The sequence below is a fragment of the Eretmochelys imbricata genome, chromosome 14 (assembly GCF_965152235.1).
Source record: "Eretmochelys imbricata isolate rEreImb1 chromosome 14, rEreImb1.hap1, whole genome shotgun sequence".
In the NCBI taxonomy this organism is placed as follows: Eukaryota; Metazoa; Chordata; order Testudines; family Cheloniidae; genus Eretmochelys; species Eretmochelys imbricata.
The window spans coordinates 25240741-25261396 of record NC_135585.1 but is presented as its reverse complement, the minus strand read 5'-3'; the positions used below and the strand labels follow the sequence as shown (position 1 = coordinate 25261396).

The following is a 20656-nucleotide window of genomic DNA, read 5'->3' as shown; positions in this document are numbered from 1 at the left end:
CCTGTTCTCTTTAGGGAATAAAGAAAAGGAGTACTTGTGGCACCTTAGAGACTAACCAATTTATTTGAGCATGAGCTTTCGTGAGCTACAGCTCACTTCATCGGATGCATTCGAAATATGCATGCTCAAATAAATTGGTTAGTCTCTAAGGTGCCACAAGTACTCCTTTTCTTTTTGCGAATACAGACTAACACGGCTGTTACTCTGAAACCTATCTTTAGGGAATGTGTTTGTACCATTCTTGGTATGGGGTGTTCTGGTACTACCCTTCTGGAATGTGTTTGCATGAGTGCTCTGTGCCTAGCACCTTTTAGGCATGTGTGTTTTTTGCAATATCAACGCTTTTTTTGCCAGATTCTGTGAGCAGGGCCTGCCTCTTGCTCACAACCTGATTTTGCTTTATATTAGCAAAGTTTTGACCACTACTTTAGCCCAGGCCTCAGGCCTCACACCAGGGCTCTGATACAAGGGCTTATGTTTCAGGGTCTCTTTCTACTATAAGAATAACTGGAAATATTCCAAATATTCTCCAGGTAATGGATCTAACACACAGATCTTGGTGCTCACAGACCATCCTGATTCCTAAGGCTCATGCCAGTACTTGCTTGGGCATGCTGTTTTATTTTAAAGTTTATTTGGAGACTTTATAACATGGGCACTAAACTCAGTAGCCTACTGTCAACTTTTCAATAAGAAAGCCAGAGTGGGAATTACATTTCCTGAGGGATCTGCTGCCCATGGTTATATATCATGCAAAGGGACTCCTGATTTCTCTTACTTCCATCATTCACCTCATCCTGCAATTGCAGTCATGATGGTGTCTTCACTGACTGGTTTGCTTGTCCATTGCAGCTAGTTAGCAGCGCACTCTAGCCCAGGAGCACCCACAGAAAGAAAATTAGTGGATGCTTAGCACCCGCTGGCAGCCAGCTCCTCCCCTTCCCCCCAGCGCCTGCTGCAATCAGCTGTTGAGTGGTGTGCAGGAGGTGCTGCGGGAAGGAGGAGGATTGAGGCTGGGGCGCACCCGGGGGAAGGGGTGGAACTGGATGGGAAGAGGCAGGGTGGAGGCGGGAAGAGGTGGGGTGGGGGCATAGGGGAAGGGGTGGAGTGGGGGCGGAGCCTGGGAAGAGCAGGGGTTGAGCACCCTCAGGGCAAGGAGGAAGCAGGCACCTGTGGTGCTTTTCATTAGTAGATCTCAAAGCAGGTCGCAGGTGGTTTGGGACGTTAGAGGTTAAAACCTTAAACTCCACCTGGAAACCAAAAGGCAGCCAGTGCTGATCCTGAAGCAGGGGTGCCATGTGCTGCCAGGGACATGCACTGCTTAATGAGCAAGTAGCTGCATTCTATGCCAGCTTCAGTCACCAAGCTGATTTAAGCTACAGGTGCACATGGAGCATACTGCATAGCCTAACCTCGAGGTGATACAGGCTTAGATCACAGTAACAAAAGTCCTCCAAGATTCCATGTGCCCCCCATCTCATGCATTGCAGAAGCTGGATAGCACATAGTGAAGAAGGAAGGAAGGGAAGGGATGGCTGACCTGAACGAGGCAACGGGTATGTGTGTGGGCAATCTACACATTGAACAATGAGGATAAAAATACCTTGGGTATCTGCTTCTTTCATTGCTCACTGAAGGAGGCATGAGTCCTGTGGAAACTACACTGTGTGCTCATGTATTTAAAGACTGTGTCATGCATATGCGCAAAGGGCAGAATTAAGCTTGCACAGGCCACCTTGCAGATGTCATTTTTTTATTGTTCAGTGCCTCAGTGAGCTTGATATTCTTTTGACATGGTTATTGTATGGAATTATATTTATTTCCTGTACTGTGATATACGTATATAATGGTGCATTACAGACAAGTTAAAATAACTGTTCCCTTCCCTGAGTATTAGTAATTGGAACTGTCCAATTTGGGGATGGGGCCAACGAGGTAATAGAAGGACTCCCCTCCAGTCACTGGCTGTGTCTTGCCATCTGCAGTCCACAGCAGTGGAATCCCTGTGATATGTCTAACATCTGTGCTGGCTGTCAGGGTTTTACTATTGAGCTCAGCTGTCAGACTGTTATTGTTCCAGACAGTTCTTACTTAGGGAAGGAGGTCACAAAAGTGGCTGCTAGGATCAGAAATCTGCCTCTTGAAGAGGCTGGCTTTAGATCCTGTTCTCCCCTGCCTGTCACGGGATTTTCTGAACCACGGTTGTTAATGAATCAGCTATGGCCCCTTCACAGCTGTGCCAGCCACGAGCCAGTGCTGTTAGGGAATCTAGAGAAAATCTGAGACCCAAAATTCCAGGACCTTGCTGATGCTGGCTAAGAAGTTTTGTCCAGGTTAAGAAGCCTGAAATCTGATTGGCGGGTTTGCCAAGTCCCTGTGATTCTTTGTGTGGTTCAAAATTATTTTACCTTTTTAAAAAAACCAACAACCTAGTTTTCTCTCTCAAACTTCAAAGCATTTATTAAAATTGATGCATGAAGAATGGGTTGAAAGATAATGGCATTGCCTCAACACGGTCCCATTTACAGTAAGCTTGTGATCAGAGCCACAACATGAATTTGGTTTAAAAGTATGTCTGCTTTTTAATGCAAAAGGTGCATTTTCAAGATTTCTGATCTAGAGATGTGACTTATGATACACTCCCCAAAATAAACATTTTTACAGTTTGCATGGCTGAAAAATAACATCATTCAAGTCATGAAGGTGCACAGACAAATGGGCTTGAAGATACTTAGGGCGAGATCCTCAGCTGGGGTAAAATCATGATGCTGTATTGAAGTTAGTGAAGCTTCGCTGATTTATACCCGCTGAGGATCTGCCTCTTACAGGGAACTGCCCTTTCCTGCTCTTGGCGTGGGGAAAGGAGTGGGGGACAGTGTCCAAAGCAGGGTGATTCTTGTCAAGAACGGTGTTCCTCACTCTAACATTGTATAATAGCTTGATGTGCTCCATTTCCTTAGGAGTTCGAACATGATGTCTCTGACTTTAAGCAGAAAGTGGAAGATATGGACAGAAGGCTGGGGACTATTTTCAGCCAGGCTTTTGATGATGCAGCTGGCTTGGAGCATGCCTTCAAGGTCTGTGATTCTTGCCAAAGAAATGAAGCTCTTTTTGTGCAGGTACCCCGTCCTCCCCCAAACAAACTACATGTCCCATAGCTGTGTTCTGACAGTGCCATGTTCAGGACATGCAGACTGCTTTTCTAAATGCAAAGCATTTCTCTAGCTAAAATAGACTGTTTAGTTTCCTGTCTGTTGCTTTGTTTGTGAAGGGTTAATAAGGTGACAGCTTGGATGCCCAGGGAGATGCATTGCGTGTTTGTGCTGCTATACAAGCCAACAGAGCAGAGATTCCCACACTGCAGCCTGTGGGCTAGTGTTGGTCTTCAGAGCACTTGCTTGTGGTGCATGAAGAGTTGTCTAGCTCTCCTCCCTGTTTGAAGCTGCTTGTTTTGGTTTCCAGGCTTCTCATTTCTGAGGAGAGGAAACAGGAGTTACCTTCAGGGACTAGAACTGCCAGTGGCTTCCAGGGACTGGAACAGTTGGGGTAGAAAGGAAATAAGGAGCAAGGCAGCCATTTCAGGGCACAGTGGCAGGCGAGGACCAGCTGGAGAAGTAGAGGCAGAGAGAGGAACAGAAGAGTTGAGAGATGAACTGGGAAGGGAGCTAGTCCACAAGACACTCCTTCTCTCAGCCCTGGGGCTGACAGAACAATGGCAAAACATTTGATGAGCAAGTTCAAAAGGTCAATGTTGGTCCCATTTAGCAGGTGTCCAAATGGACCCATTTTTCATTTTTAAGACTATTTCATGAAATGATTTTATTGATGTTTTTATGGTTCCTGAAATGTGGTGTACACAAAAAACCCAAGGTTTTGTTAAATAAAAATCTTTTGTTTATGAAAAAACGGGGTTTTCGGTGAGTGAAAATTGTCATTAATGATTTCACTAACATTTTGATAAAAAAGTTGATAACAAATGTTGTGAAAAATGGAAAGTGTCAACTTTTTTTTGGAGGGGGGGTGAAAAATTTTTGTTCGGGGAAAAAAAGCTGTTTTTGGATGAAAATAGTTTTCATTTGACAAATTTTGACCAGCTCTGATCATTGCGATGCACTGCATATTGTGGAGAAAGCTTGAGAAATGCTTGTGAACGAGAGATGGGACTTTATGGAAAAATGAGTGTGATCAGTGCAGATTTTTCTTTTTCAAAACCATCCCTTATTGAATACAGTAGTGAGAGTTCATGGCCTTTAAAGAGGTTCATAGGAACCAGGGGCTGCTGGAGAAGCTGGGGCTGTGATTTTTTTTCCTTTTCTTTTCCGTTTGTTCCTCTCCCTAGTTACTGGACATATTTGGGAGCCTTCTGGAACGGCCAGTGATAGCTGCAAGTGCCTCTGACAAATATCCTCGGCTTATCACCATGTTTGACGGAGACCTGGATGATGCTAAATTGATCTACTTGAGGCATATTCAGGAGGAGATGGAGCTAGGTTCGTGTTCGTAATTGTGCAAAATTGTTTGACCAGAAACAACAGCAGAGCAATCAAGATGATTTGAATTGATTTTCATCAAGATATAAATCTGATTTTTTAAAGAAGATTATTTACTTAAATCAGTTTTACAAATCCTCAAACTAATTTGAAAATATGTACTAGTGTGGTTTTAGATTAAAATATATAATTTTTATAATTAAAATTGTGAATGCAGGTTTTTAAACTAATTTATTTCAATTTCACTACATTAGAGCATTTTACAGATTGCCATAGACAAAGAAAATATTGAAAAGATTAACATTGTTTTGCTACAAACTCTTACCAAATGTAATTTTTTCCCCCCACCTATCATTCCCTTTTACTCTTAAACTTGAGCACTCTTAAAATTATAAATTTTTCTTTGTGTGATAAATGTACTTAATCTTATAGTTACTCAAATATTAATATTAAATAATTTAAAATAAATATTTGAAATAACTATTCAGTTCCCTTATAATAATACAAAATACATGTGTACACCTGTAGTTAATAATCTTATGAACAACAGAGTATTTGCTAGCAGAGTCTAATCTGTGAGCTGTGATTGGTCTGAGTTCTGGGGGAGTGAAAGGACGCCCCAATCAGATGTAGAAGTAAGGTTAACATTTCAGCTAGGTAGAAAACTCTCCTGTATGTTCTCAGAAATTAAAAACAATAGTTCTTTCCCTCACTTGATACTTTTCCAGAATATTCTGCATTCAACCAAAAACATAAACTACAAAAAGATTAAACTTCTTAGTAGAAAAAGCCTGTGTGTAAGATCTGAAATTCTGCTAATAATTAGGAAACTCTAAATAAAGAAACAAGAGCATTAAAGCTGATCAGGGAATGATTGCTGAAAAATATTTGATCAGAAAAATGAAAACCCCAAAACCAAAAAAATCATAGAAATGTGGGACTGGAAGGAATCTTGAGAAGTTCTCATATCCACCTGAGGCAGGACAAAGTAAACTTAGACTGCCCCTGACAGGTGTTTGTCCAACCTGTTCTTAAAAACCTCCAATGATGGGGACTCCACAACCGCTCTTGGAAACCTGTTCCAGAGCTTAACTACGCTTAGAGTTAGAAAGTTTTTCCTAATATCTAACCTAAATCTCCCTTACTATAGACTAAGTCCATTGCTTCTTGTCCTACCTTCAGTGGACATGGAGGACAATTGATCACTGTCCTCTTTAGAATAGCCCTTAACATATTTCAAGACTTATCAGTTCCCCCCTCAGTATTCTTTTCTCAAGACTAAACATGCCCAGTTTTTTAAACCTTTCCTCAGAGGTCAGGTTTTCTAAACCTTTGATCATTTTTGTTGTTCTCCTCTGGACTCTTTCCTATTTGTCCACATCTTTCCTTAAGTGTGGTGGCCAGAGCTGCATACAGTACCCCAGCTGATGCTTCACCAATACCAAGTAGAGTGGGACAGTTACTTCCCATGTTTTGAATACAACACTCGTTGTTAATACACCCCGAATGATCTTAGCCTTTTTGGCAACTGCATCACATTGTTGGCTTGCATTCAATTGTGATCCACTCTAATCCCCAGATCTTTTTCTGCAGTATTAGTCAGTTATTCTCCATTTTGTAGTTGTGGATTTGATTTATCCTTTCTAAGTGAAATACTTTGCACTTATCTTTATTGAATTTCATCTTGTTGATTTCAGACTAATTCTCCAATTTGTCGAGGTTATTTTGAATTCTAATCCTGTCCTCCAAAGAATTTACAGTCCCTCCCAGCTAAGTGACATCTGCAAACTTTATAACATATTCCCCACTCCATTAGCCATGGCATTAATGAAATTTGTGAATAGTACCGAACTCAGGACTGACCCTTGTGGGACCCCACTAGATGCACACTCCCAGTTTCACAGCAAACCACTGATAAGTACACTTTGAGTGCAGTCTTTCAACCAGTTGTGCACTCACCTTATAGTTATTTCCTCTAGACTACACTTCCCTAGTGTGCTTATGAGAATGTCATGTGGGACTGTGTGAAAAGCCTTGCTAAAATCATGATATATCATATCTACTGCTTCCCTTATATCAACCAGGCTGGTAACACTGTCAAAGAAGAGACTTCAGTTGTTTTGTCATGATTTGTTCTTGACATCTGTATTTGCTGTTCCTTATAATCTCTAGATGTTTATGCATTGATGGTTTAATATTTTTTCCAGTATCTTTCCAGGTATCGTAGTTAGGCTGACTAATCTATCATTCCCTGGTCCTCTTTGTTCCTCTTGTCAAAGATAGGTACCGTGTTTCCCCTTCTCCAATCCTCTGAGACCCCAACCGTCCTCTTTAAGTTCTTGAAGATAATTGCTAATGGTTCCAAGATTGCTTCAGCTAGATCCTCAAGTATCCTAGGGTGAATTTCATCAGGCCCTGCCAACTTGAATACCTTCAACTTATCTAAATAGTCTTTAACCTGTTCTTACCCTGTTTTGACTTGTGTTCCTTCCCCCTTGTTGTTTGTGGTGGGTGAGGGCCCCTTTGAGTCCCAGCCAGATGATGATTTGGGCTGCTTACACAAGGGCTTCTTCAAACATGACAAATAAAAAGGTTCCTTTCCCTCTCCCTCCTCTGGAAGAAGGAGAATCAGAGTAAAAGAAAAAGACAAAGGTCATCAGACTCTTTGGCAATCTTTTGGTAATCCCTTTGGGGCTTGGCTTACCTGCAGGCTCTAGAGTCATTGATCAGGGTTAGGGTCTGCTTCCAGGTTCTCCTTTTGGTAACCCCTGCTTGGTACCTGGTCAGTGCAGTCTCAGGGATGGCAGGGTTTGTGACTGTCTTCCTCTTTGCTGATCTGTCCCTGTAGTCAGCTGTCTCTGAAGCACAGCAACGTTCCCCTAGTGCGTGGCAGGCTTTCCCATTTCAGCCTCCCTCCCTCCCGGCAGAGTAAGCCATACAGGTGTGTCCGGTTAGTGCTGGGCTGAGCCCATAAGAACTCACTTGCCTCTTGTTGACTAGAGTGAGGGTGTGGCCCCTCCCATTGTTAATATTAATTGTGTTGGGTATTTGGTCACCATTAAACTTTTTAGTGAAGACAATGAAGCAAAATAGGCATTAAACACCTCAGCCTTCTTGATGTCATCTGTTATTAGCTCTCCTTCCTGCTAAGTAGTGGACCTACACTTTCCTTTAGCTTTCTTTGCTCCTAATGTATTTAAAGAACATATCTTATTGCCTTTTATGTCTTTTGCTTGGTGTAACTCATTTTGCACCTTAGCCTTTCTGATTTTTTCTTACACGCTTGTGCTGTTCTTGTGTTCTCCTCCTTAGCAATTACCCCACGTTTCCATTTTGTGTAGGATTTGTTTTTGATTTTCAGATCATTAAAGAGCACCTGATGGAGCCATAATGGCCTCTTACTATTCTTACTAACTTTCCTTTGCATCGGGATAGTCTGCAGTTGTGCCTTTAATATTGTCACCTTGAGAACCTACTAGGTCTCCTGAATTCCTTTTCCCCTTAGATTTTCTTCCCATGGGACCTTACACAGTAGTTCACTGAGTTTGTTAAAGTCTTCTTTTTTTAATTTGTTCTGCTGTTCTCACCCTTTCCTTAGATTCATGAAATCTGTCATTTCATGATCACTTTCACCCAAGGCCTTCCACCTTCAGATTTACAACCAATTCTTCCCTGTTGGTCAGAATCAAATCTAAAATGTCTGTTCCCCTGGTTATTTCCTCCACTTTTTGAAACAAAAACTTGTCCCTAATACATTCCAAGGATTTATGGGACATTTTGCTGTATCCCTTTATAGCAATATTCCAGTCATGAGACCTTTCCCACCAAATCTCTGTGTGACACCAATTACATAATAATTTAGCTTATATATTAATACTTCCAGTTCTTTCTGATTATTCTCCTTACTTCTTGCATGTGTGTTCACTTGCTGAAAGTTTTTGATGAAAGCAAAAATGTTTTGGTAAAAAAAATTGTTTTGTCAAATGTCATTTTCCATTGCAAAAATGTTTCAGTGGACATTTTTTGACCAACTCTGAAAAGCATCACTTTATCAGCCAAGGCCTACAAAATGAGAAGAAATTAAAGAACTAGCAACATATAAATAAAAATCTAATTGAAATAAAAAAAATGGATTCAAATTGTTTTAAAAGTCAGATTCTTTTTTAAATCATGTTTTTTTTTAATCCACTTTACCTGAAATTGAAATTGGGATTGATGACACGTGCTTAGTTTTACATCTAACTAACCTGTGAGAGGAAGGAGTTTCTCCCATCACCACATGCTCATGTAACTGCCTCTCCTAGTTAATGGGACTTGCATGTCTGAACAGAGAGACTTGTACGCTGCCTGGATATGCGTTTCCAGCATTTCCCCTGAAACTTGTAAATGCAAAGTGCATTAGCAGAAATCATAGAATCATAGAATATCAGGGTTGGAAGGGACCTCAGGAGGTCGTCTAGTCCAACCCTCTGCTCAAAGGAGGACCAATCCCCAACTAAATCATCCCAGCCAGGGCTTTGTCAAGCCTGACCTTAAAAACTCCTAAGGAAGGAGATTCTACCACCTCCCTAGGTAACGCATTCCAGTGTTTCACCACCCTCCTAGTGAAAAAGTTTTTCCTAATATCCAACCTAAACCTCCTGCACTGCAACTTGAGACCATTACTCCTTGTTCTGTCCTCTGCTACCACTGAGAACAGTCTAGATCCATCCTCTTTGGAACCCCCTTTCAGGTAGTTGAAAGCAGCTATCAAATCCCCCCTCATTCTTCTCTTCCGGAGACTAAACAGTCCCAGTTCCCTCAACCTCTCGTCATAAGTCAAGTGTTCCAGTCCCCTAATAATTTTTTTTGCCCTCCGCTGCAAGTTTTCTAATTTTTCCACATCCTCCTTGTAGTGTGGGGCCCAAAACTGGACACAGTACTCCAGATGAGGCCTCACCAATGTCGAATAGAGGGGAATGATCACGTCCCTTGATCTGCTGGCTATGCCCCTACTTATACATCCCAAAATGCCATTGGCCTTCTTGGCAACAGGGCACACTGTTGACTCATATCCAGCTTCTCGTCCACTGTAACCCCTAGATCCTTTCCTGCAGAACTGCTGCCTAGCCATTCGGTCCCTAGTCTGTAGCGGTGCCTTGGATTCTTCCATCCTAAGTGCAGGATTCTGCACTTGTCCTTGTTGAACCTCATCAGATTTCTTTTGGCCCAATCCTCTAATTTGTCTAGGTCCCTCTGTATCCTATCCCTACCCTCCAGCGTCTCTACCTCTCCTCCCAGTTTAGTGTCATCTGCAAACTTGCTGAGGGTGCAATCCACACCATCCTCCAGATCATTAATGAAGATATTTAACAAAACCAGCCTGAGGACCGACCCTTGGGGCACTCCACTTGATACCAGCTGCCAACTAGACATGGAGCCATTGATCACTACCTGTTGAGCCCGACAATCTAGCCAACTTTCTATCCACCTTATAGTCCATTCATCCAGCCCCATACTTCTTTAACTTGCTGGCAAGAATACTGTGGGAGACCGTGTCAAAAGCTTTGGTGAAGTTAAGGAACAACATGTCCACCGCTTTCCCCTCATCCACAGAGCCAGTTATCTTGTCATAGAAGACAATTAGATTAGTCAGGCATGAGTTGCCCTTGGTGAATCCATGCTGACTGTTCCTGATCACTTTCCTCTCCTCTAAGTGCTTCCGAATTGATTCCTTGAGGACCTTGAGGATGATTTTTCCAGGGACTGAGGTGAGGCTGACTGGCCGGTAGTTCTCAGGATCCTCCTTCTTCCCTTTTTAAAAGATGGGCACTACATTAGCCTTTTTCCAGTCGTTCGGGACTTCCCCCGATCGCCATGAGTTTTACTGTTGGTTTACTCAGTCCATGAACACTGACACAGGATGGAAGAGACAGGCTCCTATCAGATTGTCAGAATCAAAGACTAGCTATTTGAATGATACCCAGATCACACCACCTTCAGGGAATGAACCTGGACCTCAGGATTTTAAAGTATGAGCTTCTAGTTCCTGAGTTAAAGAAGCAGGCTTTATAACTCAGCTGCTGAAACTGACTCACGACCCTTTCTATATATGGGTTGACACTAGACGGGGACCATGATCCACATTGTGTCAGTGTGGGCTGTGCTATATTGGTGCTACAGTTACTTTGTTTTATTCTGCTTTTAATGCTCTGTGGTTTGAAAATATTTATGGCTTAAAATATTTTAATCTGAAGTAAACACATATAAAGGTGCGCGAGTTAGAAGCACTGTGTATTTTTACACTGTGTCCTTGCCACTCCTAGTTTGATCATTGCAAAGATGTAATAAATCATCCTAAACATTTTGAAAGAGTCAGACGAAAAAGGTTATTTGGCACTAGGTTAAATATGTGGGGTGAAAGCCTGACTTGTTTGAAGTAAACAGCAAAACTCTCGTTGATGTTAATGGGACCAGGACATCACTGGCTGTGTTTGCTTTGCAAGTTGTTCTAAGTCAGTAGAAATATTTTGTTGAATTGTGTAAAAGATGTGATCATTCTCAGCTCTGTGCTGCTCTTGCTCTGCATGCACAGCTCCCAGCAACGCCACTGCTGTTATTGCGTCCTGACTGATGGCACAACGAGGTCCCCAGGCCCTGGCAAGTTTTGCAGATTTCTTAGTCTGGAGCGCAGTGATTCTGCAAATCAGGGGATCAGGCAGCCCATTTAATCAAAGATAGTATGTTCCATGAGGCACTAGTGTTACACAGAATCACAGCATGCCATTAACTTGCCTTGCCAGATACCACTGCAATTCTTTCAGGACCTGTTGAGTTTGCTGTGAGGCATTGTTCCCAAAGTCATTAATGACTCACAAAGCAGAGCAAAGAGATTGAGACAGACATTGACTGGGATCCCCCATCAAGTAGGCAGTTAAAGCCTGCCTTTGCTCCAGGATTGTATTATGATTCCAAAATGCTGGGTTCGAAGAGAAATCCTAGGAAATCAGGGGGACGTTAAATAGACATGTTGTCATCAGTGGGATCTCTGCTGTTGGGGATGGTATACTGTGCAGAGCTGTGTAGTAAATACGTTCAAATCCTCACTTTAAGTTACATTTGTCTTCATTCAGGCTACCCCTCCGTGCACAGGAACATGTCCTTGGTAGCTGGGGCTTTGCGCTGGGCTCAGGAGCTGAGAGACCGGATCCAGGTCCCATTCAGTCATTTTAGGCACATCACACATCCGTGCGTATCTTTATCACAGATAAGTTATTGTTTTAACTATCTCGATCCCTTTTCTCAATTAATCTGAATTTCATCCCGTGTTGACTATTGTATTCTAGTTCGAGCTAAAAATCCTTTTTTAGCCAGAAAGGTAAAGTGTGTTTGTCATGGAGAAGTAATTACAATTGTGTTTTCAGCTTTCCTGAAATCATTTTTTAATAAGTTCCTTAATTGGGTTGGTTGTAAAATGATTAAGAGGCACAGTGGGTAGATGCACAGGGCTTATCAGCTTTCAAACATAGGTTTAGGTTCGAAGTGAAGGAGTTATTGGACCTTTTCCCCACCACTATACAATCCTGCATAGATAGTCTCTGCTCAAGAGAAGCCCAGGACTAGAACAATAGGGATGCTTCAGGTTGTGATTAAGGCACCTTGGCAGAGCTGTGAAGGGAAAGGGGTTTTGCACTGCTGCAGCAGGGACAGCTGTAGTACTAGACCGAGCAGCATTGGCAGAACTGTGTGGAGTTTCCAGGGTTGAAATAGGAAGGGGGCTAAGGGTCAGGATTGAAGTGCATTGGCAGAGGTCAGTGGGGGTGCTGCTTGTCCACAAATGAGAAGGATTGAAAACAATTGCACCCTCCATTAAGGGGCAAACCTGGAAGATATTGAAATTTTTTCCATCAGAACATTTCTTTTTTTGTTATTTATGGGTCATCTAGTAAAAACAGTCCCCACATACTGGCTGCTTTCATCTCTTACTGGCCTGAGACTGGTTGTAGGCACACCTGATAAAGCCATAGGAAGCAGAAAGCAACTAAGCAAAGGAGTTTGATGGTTTTGGTTCATGACGGTTGAAAGAACTCCATCGGCATTACCTTGGAGCGTGGGGTGACTCTGGCTGCTGGTTCTTGCTAGAAGGGATTATAAACTGTGATGAGTCTGCATTTTTGAAACAGTCCTCTAATAAGACATTCCCTTTGCTCTGTCCAGTGTTTTGCTATCAATAGCCTGTGTGCTGCCATCCTAACTATACTACTAGTTTGTAGTAATAAAGACATTAACAGGGTGAGAATGGAAGCCCATACCCACTGCCCCATACACATAACCCAAATCTATTGCATTCCCTGGAAGCTTTCACAGCAAATGCTATACACCGTGAAGAAAGGCCAGATCTGCATTTTATACAGATTCTGTTCACTCCATTAGGCTCAGCTAATAACCTGCCCTCCAGCTGTAGGTGAGAGGCTGCTGTAGCAGACGTGCAGCTTGTAAGGTAAAATAAAAATAAAAAGGGAAGATGAGGACTGACTAGCTCAGGGCATTTGTGGTGGGGTGAGGAAGCCTTGTTCAGATCTGGCCCTGACATATGTGAATATTTTTCCTGTATGGTGACTGCACAGTGATCTGTGTGAAGGAGTTCTGGGCCTTACTTACAGCTGGTCCAAAACTTTTGTTTGGCAGACACTGGCCTTTCAACTCAATGCAAATTTCTGTGAAAAAAATATTGGTTTTTGTGAAAAAATTTCAGATTTTCATCAAAAAACCAAAGCCCCTCACATTTTTTGATGATAAACCTGAACATTTGTAAAGAAAAAAAAATTCCATCTGAATTCAGTCACTAGCCATTCCTTTACAGCACAGCACTGGACTGGTACCCTCAGGCTCTCTACATTAGAGAGCATTTGCATGGACACCACATGAAACACATCACGCCTATGCTTCCTGCGTGTCACAGGTGTGTCCAGTGCAATAGCTGTATGACGTGCCTGAGCTCTCAGTGGTTCACTTTAAGGCATTGCAATGCTAGTTCTTGTGTAAGGGAAGCACAGGCACTGTAGTTGTACAAAGTCTGCCCAGTGCAATCCCACAGTGCTCTAGGCCACCGTCCTGAGGGCTTGGAACACGGGCTCTATCACAGGTCAATCTGCCTTCCTCAGAGCCCCCTACGCAGTCCTCTCAGTCTCAGCTTTGCCCAGATCCCACCTGTTCCCCCACAATCCCAAAGGGAGAGTCAGGACACAGGCAGCTGCTCCTGAGCTCCATTTTCTCCCCTCTCGTGACTGCTGAGGAGTTGAGGTTGGGGTTTACATCCAGGGTACAATCAAAGGTTTTTTAAAGGCTGAAGGCAGCTGATCAGGCCATTTGCAAGCCATCGATGCTTCAATCTGACACTTGGGACATTTTACGTAGCACTTAACTTTTTTGGTTCTCTCTAGTTTAATAAAATAGCTTGATTTTCAAACTTTACATGGATTTAAATAAGACTAAAACATGGACGAAGGTGAATTAAAAAGTCCCAACTGTAAAGACTTATGTACTAAACCTGCTATTGCTTTGTACAGTAATCCAGGCATCACAAAGAGAGTACAGCTGTGGGGGTGCTCTGCAAAACTCTCAGCCACCAAAAATGCAGATGAAGAAATGGGAATGCTGGAGCTCTCTCCTACATTGCACAGGGCAATCCAAGCTGGGGACGTGAAGAGTCTGCAATCCGTCCAAGCTCTGCTGGGCAAAGAGAGGCTAGGAGAGTCAAAGAGCTATGGCACTCATGAGCTCCATAAGGCAGTGGCATCTGGGGGGAGGTAGGGTAATTGCCACACTCAATAGCGCTGCACTAAGGCTAGGTAGAAGGGGAGAACCGGGGAATGGGGGAATTGCAGAATTGCAATGCTGGGAGCCCCCAAGTATCATATTGGCCATGTGGGGTATTTTAAAAAAAAAAAAAAAAAAAAGTGATGAACCTTACATTAAGAATGGCACGGGTCTTGCACTTAAACCTGAGCCTTTAGCAGTATAAAAACATTTAAGAGAAGGCAGATAAATCATCTGTGATTATTATTTGTATTACTGTAGCACCTAGAGACCCCTGTCAAAACCCAGGGCCCTGTTATGCAGAACAAAGACAATCCCTGCCCTGAAGAGTTCAAATACACTTAGATTTAATCTTAAATGAAAGCACATGTATAGAATCTAAAACTCCAGGATTGTTAAAATGGCACCTGCCCATGGCATGAAATGCTTTCAGAAAAGTGTGTTTGAAACAAGGAGGTAATCTACAGTTTCCATCCATTGTGTAACAATGCCTCTGTTCCACTGATAGTTGCCTGGAGTCCCCTGAAGGAAAAAGAATGATACAGAAGTACAAAGACATGGTACAGTTGCTAGAAAGGTAAGTCTGTTCACTTAGCCCTATCTTATATAAGGGTTTGATTCAGCTGCACATTACAGGAGTATCCAAAGGTTCCTGTTGACTCCCGTGGGCGTTGGAGCAGAGCCCTAGCTTCCAGCCAATCTGTTACTTTGTAGCTTGCATTAAGCACTTGTAGTCTCTAAATCGGACGCCTTTGGTTTTGTTTTTCTGTGATTAGAAGCACTGTATTATTTTGTTCTGCATTGGCTTGTTTTCCAGAGGTTTTCACTTGGCAGGTGTGTATCACAGAATCGCTTTCTGATGTTAATCAGCTAATGAGAAATACAGGGCTGGCCTCCTTGGAGTATCTCTCCTGATACAGACTTATTAGAAGAGCTGGATCTTAAATGGATGATGAAAAGGGTAGACGTTTTAATTACAACATGAAATCAATGTAGTGAAGAATCCCTATAAAAGACCCTTCAGGACGGATCCGGAGTGTGGATCTCTTGACAATGTTTCCCAGCACAGCTCTGCCATGGTAGCACTATTGAGTGCACACCAGTGTACAGGCAGCAAATATTACGTTCTCCTCTTAGACACTCAACTAGGACTAGAAATTCATCCATGTGGAAAAACATCTTCTTACCGGCTTCCCAAAACTCAGAATACCTTGTGGTTTTGCCCCAGTTGTGGAGTGATTCCCACAAAAATTAATATTAACTATTATGGGTAAAAACCTGCCATTTTCCATCAAAAATTGTGACTTTTCATGTGGGGTAAGTATATGAAGATTTGCTGTTTGTTACTGGGGTGAAATTTCACCATTCAGGAATGTGTTAATTGGCAATGTAATTAACTGAGAATCCAGCCTTGGCCGAATTAAGAAGTTCTCACTGGTGGAAAGCTCATTCCATCAAGGTGCCACCCACCATGCTCCAAGCTTCTAGGCCAAACCTCGGTTTGGTGGTGAAAGGAGGAGGAAGAAACTTTTTGACTGTGCCCCATATAGAATTACAACCCCTTTGATGTCTTGGGAATGCTGCAGGAGTCTCCTTGGTGCCAGGGAGCATGTGCGGTACAGCCTAGCAGAAGCTGAAGTGCTGCTATAAACTTTCAGTAGGTGAGCAAACTGCACATACACAAATGATGAGACTGTATGGCGTATAATTACGCATAATCTAGATAGCTGCTTTTCACTGTCCCCATGAAACCCTGTCTGACTTCAGGACTACCAGAACGAGGAGTAATGGTCTCAAGTTGCAGTGGGGGAGGTTTAGATTGGATATTAGGAAAAACGTTTTCACTAAGAGGGTGGTGAAACACTGGAATGCGTTACCTAGGGAGGTGGTAGAATCTCCTTCCTTAGAGGTTTTTAAGGTCAGGCTTGACAAAGCCCTGGCTGGGATGATTTAACTGGGAATTGGTCCTGCTTCGAGCAGGGGGTTGGACTAGATGACCTTCTGGGGTCCCTTCCAACCCTGATATTCTATGATTCTATGATTCTACCAGCCTGCCAGATTTCAGTGTCCTCCTCCTAACAGCTGAGGGGCTAGAAATGTTCAAATAATGGTTCAACAGTGCCAGCTGTCATGACACGGGATAGAACTCTCAGAACAGTCCAGGATCCTAAGTCCCCATTTCAAAAGCAACTTAAACGTTTAGGAACCTAAGTCCCATTGGTTTCAAAGAAACTTAGCATACGGCTACACTCTGAGTGGGGGATGTGATTCCCAGCTCAAAGAGACATACCAACATATGCTAAAATAGCAGTGTAGCCATGGCTGGGCGAGTGGTGGGAGGGGTTAGCTGTTTGCATGCCTACCTAGTGCTTCTGATGGGATTGTATGCAGGGAGGATAGCTCCTCCCACCGTTCATGCCCTCATGGCTACTCTGCTGTTTTCGCTCATTCAGAACTACTGCACGTATGTCAATTTGAGCTGAGAATTATACCCCCAGCTCAAAGTGTAGACATACCCATAGGCTCCTAAGTGCCCCAGAGCCAGATTTTCACAGGTGCCTAAAGATGTAGATAGGCACCTAGTGGGATTGTCAACAATGACATTGATGGTAGTTAAACACACAACATCTTTAGGCATTTTTGAAAATCCCACCAGGCACCGATCTGCAGCTTTTGGGGACCAAACACCTTTGAAAATCTGTTGGTGTGGCACTTTTGAAAATGAGACTTAGTCTCCTAAATCACTCAGGTGCTTTTGAATATCTTACCTGAAATCTTTGACTTTCTGATTTGCATTTTCCCAGTTTCCTCATGCATGTATTTGCAGGTTTGGTCTTTGTGGAGGTGCTGTGGGATATTTTTTCTTAAAATTCATTCATATTTCTGAGTTGTGAAGTAGGTTTATCTTTCATTCAGACCTGCCTCTTTGGCTGACTGGCAGATGCCTGATGAACGTTGTCTCTGGCAGGTATCAGGAGAAGCTCTATAAGGATTGGTCCCAGACAGTGTCTGAAAAATCACAGTATAATCTCACCCGGCCAGTTATAAGACGAGATCCAGAGACCAAGCTGATCACAGTCAATTTTGATCTGCAGGTAAAATATGAAGATAATTAATCTCACTGCAAGACTTACTGCACATTGCACCCTGTCACGTGACTGTATTTCACTGGGGCTACCCTGGGTTCAAGAAGATGCATTGGACCCACTCTGCTAAAAGTGCATTCCCAGCACCATGCAGCATCTTCCCTGACAGACAACTTGGATTTACTCTTCTCCTCCTGGGCCATGTCTCCTGTTAAATATCATATTCAAAGTGAATCCTTCCAGTGGAAATTCCTGTGTACCTCACACACAAATCCTAATTCAGCTGTTTTGGAGCCTGCATGCTTCATGCTGTAAGAATTTACTATGCAAAAGATCTTCTATACTTTCCACAGTATGCATCCGATGAAGTGAGCTGTAGCTCACGAATGCTTATGCTCAGATAAATTGGTTAGTCTCTAAGGTGCCACAAGTACTCCTTTTCTTTTTAAGAATTCACTGTCCTTGTGTTAGGGTGACCTGTTTTTTCAGTGGTATAAAACAGGATATGTCCTTGGGGATGGATTCAACAGAAAATCCAGGCAGGGTCCATGAAGCACACAAAGGGGCTCTGGCTCTGATGTATTTTTAGTTGGGGGTAGGGGAAAGAGGATTTTGTTTATAGGAAGTTTGTGTTGAAGCTGGCCATGTGGCTAAGCAGAGGTTTTTGGTTCTGCTCTCTCAGTGCATTTATAGTTGTATCTACTGGTAAAAAACCTCAGTTTTTATCATTGTTTTTCTGATATTCCCATTAGCATCACAGAGACCACATAGCTCAAAGGGGGGGAAGCATGAGTCCATTCCTTTTTGTGCATCATCAAGAAAATTGTTTGCTAAGTTCCAATGAGTTACACCTGTGCAAATTCCATGAAGGTGAGAAGGTTGCACAGGTGTCACTGGGTCGATGTTTGAGAAGGAAAAAGCCCAGCATGGCTTTCAGGGGTTGCAAGGAATTTGCTGGGATGGCAGCTAGAAAAACCATCTTGTTACTTGTTCTTAAAGTACATTGGTATAGAGATTGGTGGGAGACATTCAGTACGATGCATTTGTGGGTCACTTGTCAGAGAAAAGCTCCCCTATAAGTAAAAAGCCACCTCCAAATCATTGCTTTTGAAAACTAAAAAATGTTCAGAATTAGAAAAGTGGCAGCTAACTGAGAGAAGGTGAGTGGGTCAGTCCCTGGACTGCAGTTCTGTAGGTGTCATCAGAAGAAACAATGAGTCCATGGGGTCTACTCACCACTAGGGTGCCTCCCCCTGGCCGCTTTGGGGATTAATTTTTTCCAGGTGCTGCACCCCCTCTGGCAGTCTGTTCACCTGTCCTGTCTTGCCCTGTGGCCCCTCTCACTCCAGGAGCTGCAACTTCTTCTTTGTGACTCAGCCCTCTGGCCAGGTCACTATGGTCCTCCCCTTCTGGGGTATCAAAGCTGTCCTGGGCAAACTGTCCCAGGCAGTCCTCTCTCCACTGTCTGGTTTGCACCACTTCCCTAGTAGCTGGCAGGGAAACCTGGGCCCACCCTCTACTCCAGGTTCTAGCTCAGGGGCCCTCAAGTCAGCACCCAAAAGTCTGTTCTATCCTGGCCCTTACTGGCTTTTCCCTGAGCCTTGCCATAATTTCTGGCTCTTTCCCCTTCTCTGAGTTTACCAGTCACACAACTGCCTCATCCCAGGGAGAACTGTAGGCTACATGCCTCTGTTGCTCAAAACACACCTCCCTTCTCCCAGTGAGTGACTCCAGGCTACTCTGCAGCCTCCTTCTGCCCTCAGCTCCTGGACTTTATACAGGCCCCTCCTCTTTCTGTCTAGCTGAGCCTCATTTAATCAATCCCTGCTCCCTGGCTTCTTGTCCAGGTGCAGCCTGGGCAGGTAATTGGCCCACCTGACCACCTTAACCCCTTCAGGGCCTGTGTGGGGGTGGACACCCTATCACAATGAGTCTATCTGCACTGGTTGTTTTCTAGCTGATTTCAGTGCTCAGGGAAGTGAGTTATCTGGAGGCAAACCATGTGGAGAGCATCCCCGAAACAGCAGCAGAAATTTACTCCTCCAAGGAGTCGTACCGGAAGCTGGTGGCTAACTTGGAGCTGATGGTGAATGGGTACAATAAGATCCTGAGGACAGTCCTCGAGGTGGAATACCCTCTGGTGCAGGGGCAGCTGCAGGATATTGACTCCAGGCTGAAAGAGGCAGAAGAGACACTGAACTGGAAGACAGAAGGTAAGTCCACAAACCCACTGATTGGGGAGGTGCAGGTGAGTCATTGCCCTCGTACTCCTCAGCTGGGATTCCCAGGTCAGATGTGTTCATGGACATGTGCTCACATTCCTCCACTATGGCCATCCACTCCCTTCCTGGGCACTGTGGCATCTGGAGGAGGGTCTGGGACTGGTAGCTTTGTGTTTAAGGACATTTGAAAGCTCACGAGAAAAGCAGTGTTACCACTGGAGGAGGGCCGTTTTACGGGCTGTTGTCACTGACCTCTTTAATTTGCTAAAAATAAAGCAGTTGGATGGCTGAAACACAAGAAAAGCGAGACCCTGCTGTATGGTCTCCCCAGTGCTGCTAACCACTGCTATGGAGAGGTGCTGCTTTCGGGGATACCAGAGTGGTGATTTCTGGGGCGGTTGGTCACTCTTCCAGTGGTGCTCTGACACCAGAATGGAAAGTGATTGAACCCCTCTAGAGCCAGGGAGGCCTGTGCAGCGCTGATGCCTGATTATTCCCAGGAAAGGTCACTGCAGCAAATAGATTTTTTTCTAGAAGCGTGAAATGAAGAGTACGATTAATAATGCACAGGCTGTTCATATGCACCATTACCTCAGGATGCTTTTACGTCGGTTCTTACCTCGTTAATTTTAAGTGCAAATAGAACAGTTTCCTGGTGGTGAATATTCCCATTTGAAAATGAACTGGTGGAAGATGCCCTTTTGTTTCCTTCCAAAAATCCATGGGGTGACCAGAAGCACTTTTGCTCTTATGACTCTGCAAAGCAAAACCACCTTTTGGGGATGATCAGGTGCTGAGAAATTGCCTCGCTTCAGACAGAACATAAAGCCTGGGACGGGGCTTCTTCCCCATGTCAGCCCCTGAGTCACCTGCCTCTAAATGCAAGTGCTTGCTGTGACTGGGAGGGAGAAGCCCACATGCTGGGCTGAGCATGTGCTGGCAGCTGTGGTGGTGGCCAGAGGGCCTCATGGGGCAAATCCAGCCCCACCCCCGGGGCTGTGCAGGGTCCCCTGGCAGTGGAACTGGCTCTAGGGTTGCCAGGTGTCTGGTTTTCAACCAG

The 20656-nt window shown here is 43.8% G+C and overlaps 1 protein-coding gene across 1 annotated transcript in view; it reads left to right on the top strand.

Annotated features, from left to right (window-relative positions):
- The window catches only part of DNAH9 (dynein axonemal heavy chain 9), a 398671-nt gene that overhangs the window by 22840 nt on the left and 355175 nt on the right, over window positions 1-20656 (top strand). The window contains exons 8-13 of the mRNA XM_077834481.1: window positions 2961-3077; window positions 4340-4490; window positions 11603-11717; window positions 14797-14865; window positions 17257-17383; window positions 19332-19587. Coding sequence (XP_077690607.1) covers window positions 2961-3077; window positions 4340-4490; window positions 11603-11717; window positions 14797-14865; window positions 17257-17383; window positions 19332-19587 — 835 coding nt within the window. The remainder of the gene's footprint in view (window positions 1-2960; window positions 3078-4339; window positions 4491-11602; window positions 11718-14796; window positions 14866-17256; window positions 17384-19331; window positions 19588-20656) is intronic.